The 14,867-nt window shown below is 37.3% G+C and overlaps 6 protein-coding genes across 6 annotated transcripts; all 6 read right to left on the bottom strand.

The window, feature by feature from the left end:
* Positions 1-815: 815 nt before the first annotated feature.
* Positions 816-1,501, bottom strand: EV154DRAFT_207934 (uncharacterized protein). Its single transcript, XM_051594372.1, has 3 exons — positions 1,389-1,501; positions 1,304-1,335; positions 816-1,249 (listed from the first exon to the last, which is right to left on the bottom strand). The coding sequence occupies exons 1-3, from the start codon at positions 1,448-1,450 to the stop codon at positions 1,077-1,079; spliced, it is 267 nt and encodes an 88-aa protein (XP_051458291.1). The 5' UTR covers positions 1,451-1,501; the 3' UTR covers positions 816-1,076.
* Positions 1,502-1,549: 48 nt separating this feature from the next.
* On the bottom strand, positions 1,550-5,434 carry EV154DRAFT_419761 (uncharacterized protein; the record flags this gene model as incomplete). The annotated part of the gene is made up of 7 exons (XM_051595914.1): positions 1,550-1,876; positions 1,932-2,322; positions 2,533-2,668; positions 2,758-2,885; positions 2,950-3,472; positions 3,536-4,888; positions 5,044-5,434. 7 exons carry the CDS (start codon positions 5,432-5,434, stop codon positions 1,550-1,552), a joined length of 3,249 nt encoding a protein of 1,082 aa, XP_051458290.1.
* Positions 5,435-6,343: 909 nt separating this feature from the next.
* On the bottom strand, positions 6,344-8,021 carry EV154DRAFT_506742 (P-loop containing nucleoside triphosphate hydrolase protein). Its single transcript, XM_051601324.1, has 4 exons — positions 7,873-8,021; positions 7,693-7,818; positions 7,524-7,634; positions 6,344-7,461 (listed from the first exon to the last, which is right to left on the bottom strand). The coding sequence occupies exons 1-4, from the start codon at positions 7,990-7,992 to the stop codon at positions 6,532-6,534; spliced, it is 1,287 nt and encodes a 428-aa protein (XP_051458289.1). The 5' UTR covers positions 7,993-8,021; the 3' UTR covers positions 6,344-6,531.
* A 146-nt stretch (positions 8,022-8,167) lies between these two features.
* Positions 8,168-9,117, bottom strand: EV154DRAFT_506739 (DNA-directed RNA polymerase). The gene is made up of 3 exons (XM_051601323.1): positions 8,838-9,117; positions 8,672-8,761; positions 8,168-8,609 (listed from the first exon to the last, which is right to left on the bottom strand). The coding sequence occupies exons 1-3, from the start codon at positions 8,888-8,890 to the stop codon at positions 8,321-8,323; spliced, it is 432 nt and encodes a 143-aa protein (XP_051458288.1). The 5' UTR covers positions 8,891-9,117; the 3' UTR covers positions 8,168-8,320.
* An 876-nt stretch (positions 9,118-9,993) lies between these two features.
* Positions 9,994-12,780, bottom strand: EV154DRAFT_442384 (armadillo-type protein). Its single transcript, XM_051596987.1, has 7 exons — positions 12,316-12,780; positions 12,027-12,230; positions 11,721-11,968; positions 11,560-11,659; positions 11,432-11,500; positions 10,828-11,361; positions 9,994-10,754 (listed from the first exon to the last, which is right to left on the bottom strand). Exons 1-7 carry the CDS (start codon positions 12,718-12,720, stop codon positions 10,257-10,259), a joined length of 2,058 nt encoding a protein of 685 aa, XP_051458287.1. The 5' UTR covers positions 12,721-12,780; the 3' UTR covers positions 9,994-10,256.
* A 406-nt stretch (positions 12,781-13,186) lies between these two features.
* EV154DRAFT_602147 (maintenance of mitochondrial structure and function-domain-containing protein) lies at positions 13,187-14,661 on the bottom strand. The gene is made up of 4 exons (XM_051607272.1): positions 14,179-14,661; positions 14,015-14,106; positions 13,817-13,953; positions 13,187-13,720 (listed from the first exon to the last, which is right to left on the bottom strand). The coding sequence occupies exons 1-4, from the start codon at positions 14,640-14,642 to the stop codon at positions 13,520-13,522; spliced, it is 894 nt and encodes a 297-aa protein (XP_051458286.1). The 5' UTR covers positions 14,643-14,661; the 3' UTR covers positions 13,187-13,519.
* Positions 14,662-14,867: the final 206 nt, after the last annotated feature.

Genomic DNA, 14,867 nt, shown 5'->3' with positions numbered 1-14,867 from the left:
AGAATTAAAATATATATGTATATATAAAGGGGATCAAGGAGAGATATATAAAAAAAAAAAAAAAAATATAATAAAGAAAAAAAAAACAACAAAAACAGATGCCTAATTTGTAATACACAACTTTTTTTTGTTTATATTATAAACTTATCACGTAGATTACTTTTTTTTTTTTTTTAACGCACTGATATATCACATTTTTAGTACAATGACTGGAACAGCCAAAAAAAAAAAAAGAAGGGGCAAAGTGTAAATGCAGGGCTAAAAGAAAAAATGTCCATATTATAGGGAAAAGAGACAAAGGAGACGACGATTGGGATAGAAAGAGAGAGAGAGAGAGAGAGGGGGGGAAAAAAAGAGTAGTATAAAAAGAGTAGGAGAGATGAAAAGGGGGGGAAAAGAAGGTAAAAAATGGCGATATACAGTGGGGTAAGGAGTAATTTTTACTCTGTATAATGGATAACTTAGGTTGGTGCGCGCGGGCATGTTTCTTTTTCTTTTTAAAGGATTGCTTATATCAGCCTATTACTGCCTTGTTTATATTTAATTAGGATTAAATACCTTTTTAGTATAAAATATAAATTACTTGTCTAGTTTTAAATATAGTCTTGTCAGATCTACAGCCTCCTTATTATATACACATACTAAATAATACTGTCAAGAGACCCAAAACTGTTTCTATGGACATTCCCATTATGTGAATCAACTGATGATAATATAGACATATATACTCTTTTCTAAAAAAAAGGGGCGCTGTCATGTTGCTATGTACAGCATTCTCTCTCCACACACACACACAGTCACACAATAAAATAGAGAGAGAGAGAGAGAGAGACTTGGTTGAAAACGGGGAGTACACACCCAATAAATATATATAAGGGGAATTACTCCCTACCATGTAATATTAATGCAAAAAAAGTTTAATATCAAATGATACTTTTTCCCACCTTCTAATTATCTTTTATGGCGGGTGAAAAACCTCCTTTATTTACTTTACAAAAACGTGTGTGGTGTGTGCGTTCTTATCTTTCATTTCTCTCTTGTTTAATAGGAGGAGAAAACCCTTCAGGAGTTTTTTATCATTTAGGTGATTCGGCTTGACGTAAACTCATATTCGAATTAATTGCCCCATTCGTAGCCCCAAACACAGCCGTCGACGTCAGGGAGTTGTTGATGTATTTCTGAAGTAATTGGTTTTCAGTCGTGAGTGATTGATGCTCTTTTCTAGCGTTATCTACACGTGATATCATGTCTATTTCTGTCATTTCCTCTTCTTCTTCTTCTCTCTTTTATTCTTCTTGCCTACCTCGTAACTGCGATTGCAACTCTAGCACATGTCTTTTACCTCATTTAGTATTCTCTCTTTCTTGACTGCCCAATTATACTCTTACTTGACCAGCTCCTCTCTCCCCTCATCATCCACAACATCAACAAGTGTATTGTAGTCTGCCATTTCTTTTTTTTTTTTTACAGTGAACAAGCGGGATAAATAAATAAAAAATAAAAAAAGAAAAACATGAAAAAAAACATTAAAGACCAGCAATGCGGTGTTTTAATTATTGGTGTGTGACGCAGAATTTGAATAATTGACAAAATCATCAATTCGTTTAGCTCGATCTGCATATTCACTCTCGCCTACGATATAGCGAATAAGATTAGTGAGATACTCCAGTTCATCAATCATTTCTTCTGATGAACAAGCCATAGCAAACCATGTCAAGTTCCGAAATTTAACCCAGTTGGTCTTCTTGACATCTGATCGGCGATGGTCCATAAGTTTACAGCGTGCAGCACGTGCAGAAGGCATGTACACAGGTAAAGGTGTCTTGGATCGAAGTGAAGCTGCAAGTGTATGAAACGTGAGCAACATCGATGCAATCTAATAAGGAACAGTCAGGATAGTAGAAAAAAAAAAAAAAAGTCTTATAGTTTACCATGTCACGGCGGTCAACGTGATACTCCTTCTCACAAATGTCATGCTTGACAATCACCGGCATCTTTAATAATGCAACACGAATACTAAGCATACGATCCAACAAATTACGCATAGAAACAATCATTTCCTTGTAAAATAACTTTGCAAAGGGTCCTCGAAAACGGGGTTCATGATCCGTCAATTCTAACAACACAGAACATGCATCAATCGCTGACTGGATCTTACTCTCCATCTTTTCGCCTCGTGTGATTTCGGCATCTGTTGGAATACTGCCTGGATCATGGTATAGGAACGTGCCCATGACATACGTGTAATAGTCTTCAAGCTGACCCAAACATCCTGCAATCGATTTACGTACCATGTGACGCGCAACAAACGGCCAGATCATCCTATCCCATATTGGGTATTTTAGTTTTTTTTTTTTTTTGCTTGTAATAAATAATTTCACTACTTTACGAATTGAGGAGTAATGCAACGCAGATACCCACAATAAGAGTCAAGGAGCGTTTCCTAAATAAAATAGTCTTTTAGCACCCACGTAAAAAGTAAGGAGAGCATCTCCCTAAAAAATTAAGAGCCTTTTTTTTTTTTTTTTTTACCATACTGTGGATGCAATGGTTTCACCAGGAATTGGGTATGCATATCTGCTCAGCGCAACTACCATATATGTCGTTAAACACACAATACCAACCTTATTATATGTACTGGCTAAATGAATATAGAAAAAAGGAATGGCTAGAAAGCAAATAAATTAATACATATTAGGGTAAATGCCATCTCCTACTACTCCCAAAACTATGTCTTCTCTTTTGTATAGATCATACCAAGTAATACAGCAAATAACGCCAATAGATAAGGACTGCCGTCGCCCGCTTCTAGAGCCGCCCATCCCGTAAAAGCCCCCACTAGGGTTCCCACAATTCTCCAAAAGCTCGCTTCCAGTGTTCCACCACTCAAAAAAAAAAAGGATTCTTAATTTATGCATTTCATCACTTTTTCTATTATATATAAAATACCTTGTCGGGTTCATGATGGCAATCACCGTCATGGGGGCCCATTGTCCTCGAACCGAACTATACCAACCTATGGAATCGGGAACAAATGCAGGTATACAGAGGATCAACACTGCCGCCGCCATCTTGAGCGCAAATTTAAATTCATAACTGTAAATAAATTGAATCTTGAGCCAAATGCGGTATCGAATACGCAACATGATGGGCGTCTTTTCCGCATCCAAATGAAATTCTGGGTTGTCGTCCGTTTCTACATAGTTTTGTGGTACCTGAATACGGATTTCACGAGGCACTTTGCCTTTCTCGTCATTCTCATCGTCCTCGTCCGCGATATAGGACATGCGGTGTCGCATCATCGTTGGGCTACTCGTCTCGTTTTCATTCAATACTTTGGTCGCTGCGTTGGATTCACGTCGACTCTTGGTTCGCATCAGTGTATTATTACTCTGTAGTTTGGCTAATTGATCTTGTTCACCCATCTCGTTCTTTTTTGGTTCTTCCTTTGGTATATGGTTTGTAAGAGCGGCTAATGATTGGAAAAAAAAAAGTTAATGACGGGTCTATTTCTTATAAATATATATATACTTACAGAAACTATAACCACCCTTATCACGTACACTTTGATGGTTAGTGCCTTTAGCCCATTTTTGCCACATTTTAGGGCTCAAGACAGGCATGTAAAGATGCTTTCGTTTCTTTCCTTGAAAGCTTGCTTTTCGTGAATACAATCTGAGTTCATCCATATGCAACGTCATTTCCTGCAACTCGTTTGCCACTTCACGCATGGTAAAGATGAAAAAAAACACCAAAAAGAGTTCCTGACGCATTCCCAAATCCAGGGCCTCTCTACCCATTCTTGCTTTATTGATTTCATAGAGAGCATGCATACGTTCTCTTTCTGCCTTGTCAAATTGAATAATGGCTAACCGAATCCCCTGAGAGCAATTACACTTTTCATTGCCCTTATGTCTTTCCAGGGACCGTTTATCGCGTTCTGACATATCTTGCTTTTTACCAATGTTGAGGGTGTGTTGTAAAAAAGATTTCCAGGTTTGTCGAATACTTTCATCATCATCGTTATCCATATCCAATTCAGAAGCGATACTTTCACACACACATTCAAGAGCATTGGCACAGTCCAAGGAAAGTTCCATCAATGGGTCTCGTAAACTCTCAAGATAGGTCATGAGTAAATGGCGATGATGGTATTCGGTCTGCTTCTTGGTCTTTTTGGGCGGTTTTGGCTTGGGTATAGAAAGACGGGGTAAATTCAGAAAGGATTTAATGGAGTTGACAGATTTTTGATTTTGATCTGCATAATCTTCATCTTCGGAATTGTTGGCGGACGTGTTGCGTGAATTGACGCGCGAAGGGGTATGTGAGGCACGAGGACTTGGGTTGGCACTGGGTTGTCGACTACTGTACCTGCTACCACTGATATAGTCATTTGTAGCACGTAAAGCGGTTCTTAGCAAGTTCAAATCTTCTTCGCTATACGATGTGCGTGGATGCTCTTCCGTATCGCTATGGTAACCGTTGCCGGCCTGTGTCGTACTCGATGCGGCGGCGGCGGGTGCCTGAGATTCAGCATCTGTGTCACTATCAAAATCATGCATTTCAGCCTGTAAAGCCTCCAAAGCACTTTCAAATAATTCGCGTTCGGTTTTTAAACATCCACCCAAGATGGATAAATGTTTGGTTAAACGACCCAAGGATTTTCGGATATAACCTAATTGTTGAGGTCGGATAAACGCATAAGAAATTTCATACTTGGCTTCCTTATAAGCGGTTTTCACTTTGGTCATGCCCATACGCATTTTCGCCGCTGCTTCATTCACAACAGATTCAGCAACAGGGTCGGATTGAGGGTCCAGAAAGAATTGCTTGGTAATCATGTGCAGCATATCCCGACTACTTGTAATTGTTTCTTTTAATGCACGACCTAAATATTATTGATTGATGATTCAATATGAGGTTTCTTTGTGTAACACCAGGGGGTGGGTGCGGAGAAGGGGGGTGTGTATGTGTGTGGGGGTGTGGGTGTGGGTGTGTAGATCTCTTTTTCATTTTAAAATAAATAAATAAAAAAAAACATACCTAAGCCATCGACGGCCGTTTCGGGCCAACAAACCAAATTGACCACCAATGAAATACCATGACCAATTAATAAGGGTACGCCATAATTTAAAGGTAAAGAATAAGGTATATCGAGATAATTAATACCCTTTGTCATGGAAAAGATTTGAATGATCATGAATTGAAGTGAAAAGAAGTGAAATTTAGGAAAGACTTGACGTAATACTTGAGCAAGAAAGACGCCGACAAATAGAAAGATGGCATTAATGACTCTACCTGGATGATCGGTCAGGTAGGAGTCAAAGTGTGACGAGTTGTAAGCGACGGAAGCAGCTATACCTGCCAAAGCATAAAGGACAGCAGTAACGATACCGAGTACACCGGTGACGGTAGCATCAAATTGAGCACCCATACTACGACCTGGATGACTGAACAACATACCTGTGGTAGATAAAAAGGGAGCGGGACCCAATGCGTGAGAGAGAGGATAGATTAAACTAAATAAGGTGGTCAGAAAATAGGCAATGGTACACTTTAGAACTCTTCGGACAATACGACTCGGAAACTTGGCGTGAAGGTAATTTAAGACCTTTTCTTTACGAGAAGGTAGAGGTATGGGTTCTTCTAATTCGTCCATGGGAGGCTTGGGATCGAGATGATAAAAGCGTTGTTCTAGATCAATGGGGAATTGTACCTTGGATTTCACTTTGGGCATGTCGGTTTTGGTTGGCTTTTTTTCTTCTTCAGCTGCTGTGTCTTCTTCGTCATCGTCAGGATTAGATTCTGTCCCGATTTGGAACATGGTTTGAAGTCGTGTGGTGGGTAAAGGAGCTGCTGGTGAGGCATGATGTGTACTGAAATTGGAAGAAGAAGTATATGCCAGATCAAAAAACCTAGGTGATGAGAAGGAGAGGGAGAATTAATTTTGTTTATTTCAAATTAATTTTTTTTTTAAACACAATTGACAACTTACACACCTTGATCGATTTTCTGCTTCTGACATTTTTTTTTTTTTTTGATGAGAGAAAAAAGAAAATAAACAATTACTTTCTTTCTGCTGCAGAAATTATAAATATATACTCTTTTTTTATAACTCAGAATCAGCTCCGGTCTGTTTTTTATTGTTTTTACATGAAAAAACCCGGGTGACACTTATTTGACCACTTAAAAAAATATATACCCGACTAACCCTAAAAAAATATAAAAAAAAACTTTCAAACATTCTTTTCACCCTTGTCTCATCAAGTCTTGTTTTGAAGAATGAAGGTCATACAACAACAACAACAACAACAATAAAGAAAAAGAATGAATAGAATATTAATTTTTTTTTTTTTGCAAGACTAAGCCCTTGTGGAGCAGTTACACATTGACACGTTATCTGCAATGTCTTTTTTTCTCGGGGCAAAATGTCAGTTTGTGCTCATTGTCACACCCATCTCTCAAAGAGAGAGAGAGAGAGAGAGATAGGTGAACATGCAAAAAAATTTATTTCCCATCTTTAAAGGTGGTTTAGGCATAGTATTGCAATGTCATCTTCTTTTTGGCTTGAACTTCTTGAATGGCTTCCATGAAATCCTCATGAAGAATTTCTAAAGCGCCACGACGTAAAGCAAGCATACCACTCTCAACACAAATGGCTTTACACTGTGCACCATTGAATTCATCACAACATCTCGACAATTCATCGAAATTGACATCTTTACTGACATTCATCTTTCTGGAATGGATCTGAATGATACGTGCTCTGGCCTCTTCATTGGGTAAAGGAAATTCAATCTTACGATCCAAACGTCCTGAACGTAACAAGGCTGGATCCAAAATATCAATACGATTAGTAGCTGCAATCACTTTAATACGATCATCTGAAGAGAATCCATCCAATTGATTTAGTAATTCCAACATTGTACGTTGAACTTCACGATCACCCGATTTCTCAGAGTCAAAACGCTTAGTTCCAATGGCATCCAATTCATCAATAAAGATGATGGTAGGGGATTTCTCTTTAGCCAGTTCAAATGCATCTCGTACTAATTTAGCACCGTCACCGATAAACATCTGGACCAATTGAGGTCCTGCCAATTTGAGATAAGTCGAATTTGTCTGGGCTGCACATGCTCTTGCTAATAACGTCTTTCCTGTACCGGGTGGACCGTACATCAAGACTCCCTTGGGTGGTTTAATACCCAGGTTCTTGAATCGATCTGCATGTGTCATGGGCAAAACAACTGCTTCTACCAACTCTTCAATTTGCTTATCCAAACCACCAATATCATTATAATCTTCTGTGGGTTTCTCATCTACTTCCATCGCCTTGACTCGAGAATCATATTCTGCAGGGAGTTTATCGAGGATCAAGTAACTATCCTTATTAACACCAATTAAGTCTCCAGGTCGTAATTCTGATGGATCCACAAGACCAATTAACGGCAGGAAAATTGTCTATTTCATTTTTTTTTTATAGGTGTTATTCCCAAAATCATGCAACAACTTTTTTATATTACCTGTCTTGTCGAGGTTTTAATAACACAGCATTTTCCTTGGACTTGTCCATGTAAGTCTACATTACCACCTTCTCTCTCATCCTCTCCCTCTTCCGGGTCAACGTCTAATAGCTTTTTTTTTATGGCTTGTTAGAACTATGAACTAACGAAACCAGAAAGTAAGACTTACTTCCACGACATTGCCCACGAGATAAGGTAATTGTTTATTCATTTTAATCTTTTCCTTGTTGTCTTTAATGCGCTCTTTTATGGCAGCTTGTTCATGTGTAATACGAACAGTTTCTGACTTCATGACCTACATGCATTTAATTTAAGAGTGTGTTCCCTTTTCCCCATATACTCTTTTTACTTTGATGTCGTTTTCTAATAACCGCGTACGGTTTGCAATCTCTTCAGGTGCTAAACGAAGAATATCTTGTCCAATGTCTGTATCTGCTTCCCATAAGGATTTATCTTCTAAAGTGGTCATTTATGAAAAAAAAATTTTTTGTTTGCAATGATAAATGTGTTAAAAAGGGAAAGCATTACGCAAACCATGCTGCATTTAAATAATTATTCAAGTGTGAAACGTCATCGTCTTTTTTTTTCAAAATAGGATGAAGCATGATTTTTCTTTTGACACACTACATGTATCTGTCTATCTTCAGAGTGTGGGGTTTTCTGCTTGAGTAAGCATTAAAGGAAGGTCATATTTACAATTAAAAAAAAAAAAAGTGTTCCTTTATTTTAATCTGATACACACGCCAGAAAGATATAAAAGGGCCATTCTTCTTTTATCTCTTTCTCTCCCAATAATCTTAAAAGTCTACGTCCATTACAGCATGGTGAGAATCCATGTTATTCATGGAGTCGTCGTAACCTGATTGTGAAGCCTTGGCATCCTCAAAAGTACGGTGACGAATGACTTCCATATCAAATTTGTTCTTTAGCGCATTGACTTCTGAAATGAGTTCGGATGTGGCGTCTTTTAAGGCTTTTCCAGGTGAAGTGCCAGGTACGGTTTGGACTTTAATCACAAAATTGTGTTCGAGAGGATGAGGCACTTTGTAACCAGCAAATAAAACTCTAGGATCCTTTAATAATTGACTACACATCAAGAGAAAATCAATACACGCACACATTATGCTTTCTTTTTTTGTTCTCTTTACCCTCTCAAAATATTACCAAGCGTATGATCTTCACGTTCAATAGCAAAGGTAGCGGCATTGGGGATCTTGGTATCCACCTCCATCTCTACCCTTTATATTTTTTTTTTTTTTGTGAAATGAGTATACATGTAAAATAGCATGATCAGTGTGTTTCACTTGTGCATACTTCTTTCTTCCTTCAGGAATCACGAATAATTCAAAACGATCGGGAGCATTCATCTTTAATGTGTGTAGTGTTGGTTGGCGAGTGTGTATCTACAAAAGAGCAAAATATCCAAAATCCCAAAAAAAAGAATGCCTACTATTCACAATTATTGGTGACTGTTCTTCAACAAGGAAAATCACGCCCAACAACTAGACAGAATGCACTCATACAAAAAGACTGCCCATATCAAGAATAGATAATGACCTATCCTGAGATTTTACCTAAAAGCCATAGTAACGGGGGAAAAAAATAGACCCTGGAGTCATATCATTGTTTCTCACTCACTCGCCTAAAACCACGCTATATAAGTACGCATGGGCTCGAATTACACGCAACTTGTTATGACTGTATCTTTATACGTGTGTATACTTGAACAACTGTTATATTGCAGTATATTCTTAAAAACAAAAAAGACTCGGTGTCGCTCCTGTTAGCACCCGTCATTGTCGAGTTTACTAATAGTTTTTCTCAGCCAAATGCACCTGTAAATAAGGGAGCTTTTTGCTTTTAATTATAAAATGACGTATTGATAATTGCATTAGTGTTATAAACCCAAGTGTAAGGAGTTCAAGGTTATACAAAAGATGATGCAAACTAACTATAATAATTATGTAGCTTTCTCAGACCATGCTAAATATGAAAATCGAGTACTTGCACGTTGAATTACTCCAATGGCTATCTTTTTGAAACATGTGCAAACCGTATTTTGGCATCCATGAACGGACCAAGGAAATACTGATTATCATAATCATTCATGGATGGCGCTGAATATCCTTAGACTACAGAAGTCTGACTTTTAGTGATTTTATATATATATATATATTACTGTGTTGGGTCTACAGGGTTATTGTATTTACACCTCATGCTAGATAGATGATGATTCTTTAGCTTATGTAAACACACCGGAGATTTCGTAAACAAAATGACAAACCATGGAACATATTTGACCGTGGGTAGAGATCTTAAAATCCAAGTTTGGTAAAGGTAAACAAATCCCTTAAAGTACGCCATGTGATTGTTTACAGATTTTTTAATATAGATCCTGCTGCACATCTGAATAAATCAGGCTTTACCTTATACGGGTTAAAAAAAAAAAAAAAAAAAGACGTGTGGCGAAAAAAGGGATAATAATAATTTTTTTTTTTTATCTATTTCTTGTAAATAATAAAAGAAACAGTATATATCATGAAATAATAGATATATAATAACATATGTGTGTGGTAAGTTGTGTGTGTATGTGGATTGTTGTCCTTTTTTGTTGTTTTTGTTTGTTAAATGATAAAAGTAAAATTACAGAAAGAGGTAATACAGAGACAACCTTGAATAAATAAACAAAAAAAGAAAAAAGAGAGAGAGAGATATACACATTGGAAGAGTTCATTATTGCTTGGAGGAGGATGCTAATGGGTAGGTTGTTACCTCCACATTGCGTAACACTTTTTCTACCAAGAAAGCAACTCGTTGTCCATACTTGGAGCCGCGGAGAGAGACCATATGACGTTTAATTAAGCGACAAATCGAGATCCTTTGTTCCTCTGTTGCATTATTAATCAGCCATTGAACGACATAGTTACCGTATTGATCAGAAGCAATATCAATAAGAGGCATACGATGACGATGTGTGTGGTTGACTGTAGAGACACGCTTGATGAATTTAGAAAGAAACTCCTCGCCGCCAATACGTAACGCCTTTTCAACTACTTTGGATGCAAATTGATCCGTGCTTAATTGCACACCTTCTTCAATCACAATCTTAAATGCTGCTTCTCGGTCACTGCTTTTTTCTGCTTGTTCCAGAATATGTTGAATAACCCAGTTGCCCCATTGGCCTTTGGATATGGCGACTGTGTTCTTGAGCACTTCATTCAAAATGGGTCTCTAAACGGAGTAAATATATTATATATTAAATATATATGTGTCTATTATAAACAGATGTGGATGAATTGCTTACCTTATCTTTTTCCGTGAGGTTTTCAAAGATATTTTGAATGACTAAACTTCCAGTTTCATCCAGAGCAACTTGATCCCAGTGACCTTTGAGAGAGGCATGAACGTGTTTCATCATGGGAGGAGGAGTGATGGTCCATCTAATTTCAAACACTTTTTGCCATACGTGACAAGCATATTTATGAGTGATGGTTTCAGGAATACGAACAAACAATTCAGATACGAGACATGATTTGACAGGTTCACTGACATGATCCAAAGCCTTTTGTACAACATGACAACCAAAGGGTTGGCAAGTCAATTCCAAGATACGACCTTTCATTGAATTGCCCAAGGCCTCGACTTGTTCTTCAGTACCCAATTCCAAAAGTTTTTGAACTAGGAAATTTCCGAATCGATTCGTCATTAAATCTTGCACTTGAGTTAAAATGGAGTCGAAAATTACTTGTTTTTGGTCTAATGTGGCGCATTTAAACTTGCTTTGTAAAAACAAAGATGCTTTTTGATCAGTGTCTGTGATGATACGATCCACTAATGACTGCGCGAGATAATAATTATAGTAATTAGTGTCACATGTGTGAGACTAGTATAAACAAAATCCAACTTACATCCCAGTTGACATTCACATTCTTATCAGTAATAATTGCTGCTGTAGGTGTCATAATTGCAAGAGATTTCTATAAAAGTTTGGGATGATTAATCTCATATACATTCTTCATATATGTGTGCTTTTTACCTCTTCACTCCATCGTCTACCCGTGTTGTAATACACTTCAGGTTCAGCAGAAGTATTACGTACAGTTTCTACTGATTTACTCGTTTCAGGATATTTAGATCTAGTATTTGTTTATAAATGAGATGAGGGCTTTTATCACATTTACATTTCCGGATATTTACTTATTATTACTGAATTTGATCTCGGAAGATTCCATTGTTACCGCCTTGTCTCCTGAAATAGCCGGAAGTTCCAGACCTTTTGATAGGACCAAAGATTGATACATGGCTATTTCAGCCTTCATACTATTCACTTTCTTCGTTTGCGTATCACAGTACTGTACAGCCAACGATAGCTTTTGTTCCTTCTCTTGAAACTCCAAATCTTTATTGGCTAGTGTATTTTGGATGTTCATAAACATGGCTTTTTTCTGTACCATAAAAACATGTTTAGTAATGACGATAGGATGAGTATAGGTAGTACTTTACCTTTTCGGATTCGATATGTAACACATTCAATTGCATAACCAGTCTTTGAATTTGATCGATGGACTCTCTCAATTGATGACGTAAATCGTCATTTGACAGTCTGTCAATATAATGAAGGCTGTTGTCATCTGACTGTAGTTGTTGATCATAAAAAACGCCAGAGAAAGTGTCAGGATAAGTTAGGGTTGAAGTAGTCAATTCAGTCTAATATAAAAAACCAAAAGGATCAGCAAGAATATAAGGTTAATTATATGTATATATATATATCAAATGAGGGGAGGACACTTACCTTTCTTTGATATGATTGATGGTTGTACAGAAAAGGAGGTGCTGTGTTCTCCACTTTAAAGAAATCGTCTCCAATAAAATGATCGTTATTGGGTGAAGGTGTTCTTGTGCCTGATGATTCCAAGTCGACCATAGCATGAAAGAAAGATTCGGATGATGGTGGTGGAGCTGTTGTTGGTTGTGGTGCATTTAATGGGTAATTTAGACCACGGAAGTCTTCCTTTTGACTGGAGTAAAAGGCATCGTACTTGCTATGCTGATGATTAAAATCGTTATATTTGATAGAACCAAATAAGGAAGGCGTATGAAAGGGTGAATCAAACGCATCAAATGACAATTGATACTTTTTGTTGCCTTTCGTACCATCATTCGATTGCCTTGTAGGGTTATTAGGTGCTGCTAGCATCTGTGAAAAAAAAAAGGGAAAGCGAAAAGAAAAGAAAAAAAGCAGGTGAAAGAGAGAAAGATAAAGAAAAAAAGGAAAGAGCCCTTTTCATATACTAACAGAAATAATAAAAAAAAAAAAATCCCCGTTTAATGCTACTCATTCAAGGTTCTATAAAAGTTATAGTCTGATGTGTAATCTACACATACACACAGTCCCCTTGTTTTAGATATATTTGCCACAAGGATTACACACGTCCCCTTAACCTTATAAAATCAGTGATCCCTTGTTTTTTTGTTGCTGTTGTGCTTATTGCCTGTCTTAGTGTCTTGTTGCTAGTATGTGAAAACGCCAAGAATGTTTACAAATTCAAAGATTGTTCTAGCAGCAATGAGATTCTTTTTTGTTTACTGCTCTTTGTTTTTGTAAAAAATAAAAAAAAACACGCACATTACCTTCTGCGTAACCATTGGGTGCTTTTTCAAAAAAAAAAAAAAGTTAGGAGCAGCTATTAAAAGGGAAATCTCGTTTATGTGGGGTCAAATCATGTGGGGTCAAATCGAACCATGAATGGCTTCACTGTCAATTGATGGTTTAAAGTTGCCATAAGCCACCGATTTTACAATCACACAAAAGGTTAAATCATGTCAAAAAAACACACGCACACCCCTCCTTTTTGTATTACATGTAAAAAAAAAATATACAGTCAAATTTTATCAACGTGGAAAGGGTGGAAAATATGTCAGATGGGGGGAAAAAGGTGTGTAAAATAGAAATCGGCATTATTATGTAACTTTTTTTTTTTTGTATAAGTTGCTGTTTAGTTGGCAACCAATAATTGCAAACGTTCGGCAACAGAGAGTTGAGTACGAGTCATGTTGGCGAGGTAAACAACCATCAAAAGATCTTGTAAGTGAGAGTTGAACATCTTTTCGAATGCTGTGCTATCGATCTTGGGAACAACAGAAACAGTATCCATAATGTATCTACCAATGGCGTTGTTAGGTTCGACACCACCCTCCTATCAACAAAAAAGTTAGTCTCCATTGTTTCTATTTCTCTTTTCTTTCAATCTCTCTCTCTCTCTCTCTCTCTGCATTTCTAAAAAAAAACTTACAACAACACTATCGACATATTTGCTGATTCTTTCAAGCATCTCTTGGAGCTTGGCAATAGCAATCTCAAGGTGATCCATATCTGAAATTAAAGAAGCAGTACGGTTCTCGTTGGTCTTGGCAGATGAAAGCATATCCACTATTTCAAACAAAAAATTAATCACTATTCGCTCAATGTAATCCATATCATAGTTACTTACAGCCACTTCTCTCAGCGTCGAGATATTTAACTTCACAAGGAACAGACAAGAACAAACAATCTCCAGGCTTAGTAGAGAAACCAACGGGGGCACTACAATGAAAACAAAATGTCAACGTCTTTGTTTCGTACAGCTTCTTTTTTTTTTATGTATATATAGATTACCTAGCATATGCACGGAGACCCATGTCAGCAGTCTTGAAAAGAGCATCAGTATCGATTGTGACATGAATGGGTTGGAAAGGAGCAACATCTTCAGCAAAGAAGGCATGTACAGGAGTACAGGCAGCTGTAAGGTTGGGACCAGCAGTGTACCAACCAAGGATGATTTCCTCGGGGTTGACTCTTTGATGTAACTCATACATGCTACGATAATGCTCTCTATCAACAGTAATCTCGTCCTTTTCGCTAGTGTGGATCAAAGCAAAAGCATTTCTGATCTCAACTTCAGTACCATCAGAGCTACGAACACCCAAGAGAGCACCAATGACCTTGGTTTGAGGATCATCGCGGCGTAAATAGTGGTCTAAAACAGAGAATAATACAACAGGGCTAGTGCTGGTGGTGAAAGCACGTTGATAAGGTGCACTGGACAAGTTGACAGTCAAAGTATCTAACTTATTGGCCATGATATATATTTAATTTGGGTTCAAAAACAACTAGAAAAGAAAGAAAAAAAAATTGTTAAAAAAACTTTTGTATGAAGTGAAATGTGACTGCGGTTATGGACACTGTTCATCTCTTGTTTTTCATACAAACATGCTAACAACTTGATATAGAAACAAGTTTATGTTTGAGCCGTACCTGTGATTCATCAGTTACTCAAGTAATGTATACTTAGAAGCTAATGTTAG

The sequence above is a fragment of the Mucor mucedo genome (genome assembly GCF_025094135.1).
Source record: "Mucor mucedo strain NRRL 3635 chromosome Unknown EV154scaffold_39, whole genome shotgun sequence".
NCBI classification, from domain to species: domain Eukaryota; kingdom Fungi; phylum Mucoromycota; class Mucoromycetes; order Mucorales; family Mucoraceae; genus Mucor; species Mucor mucedo.
Note: the sequence above shows the minus strand (reverse complement) of the source record. Positions and strands in the feature narration are given on the sequence as shown.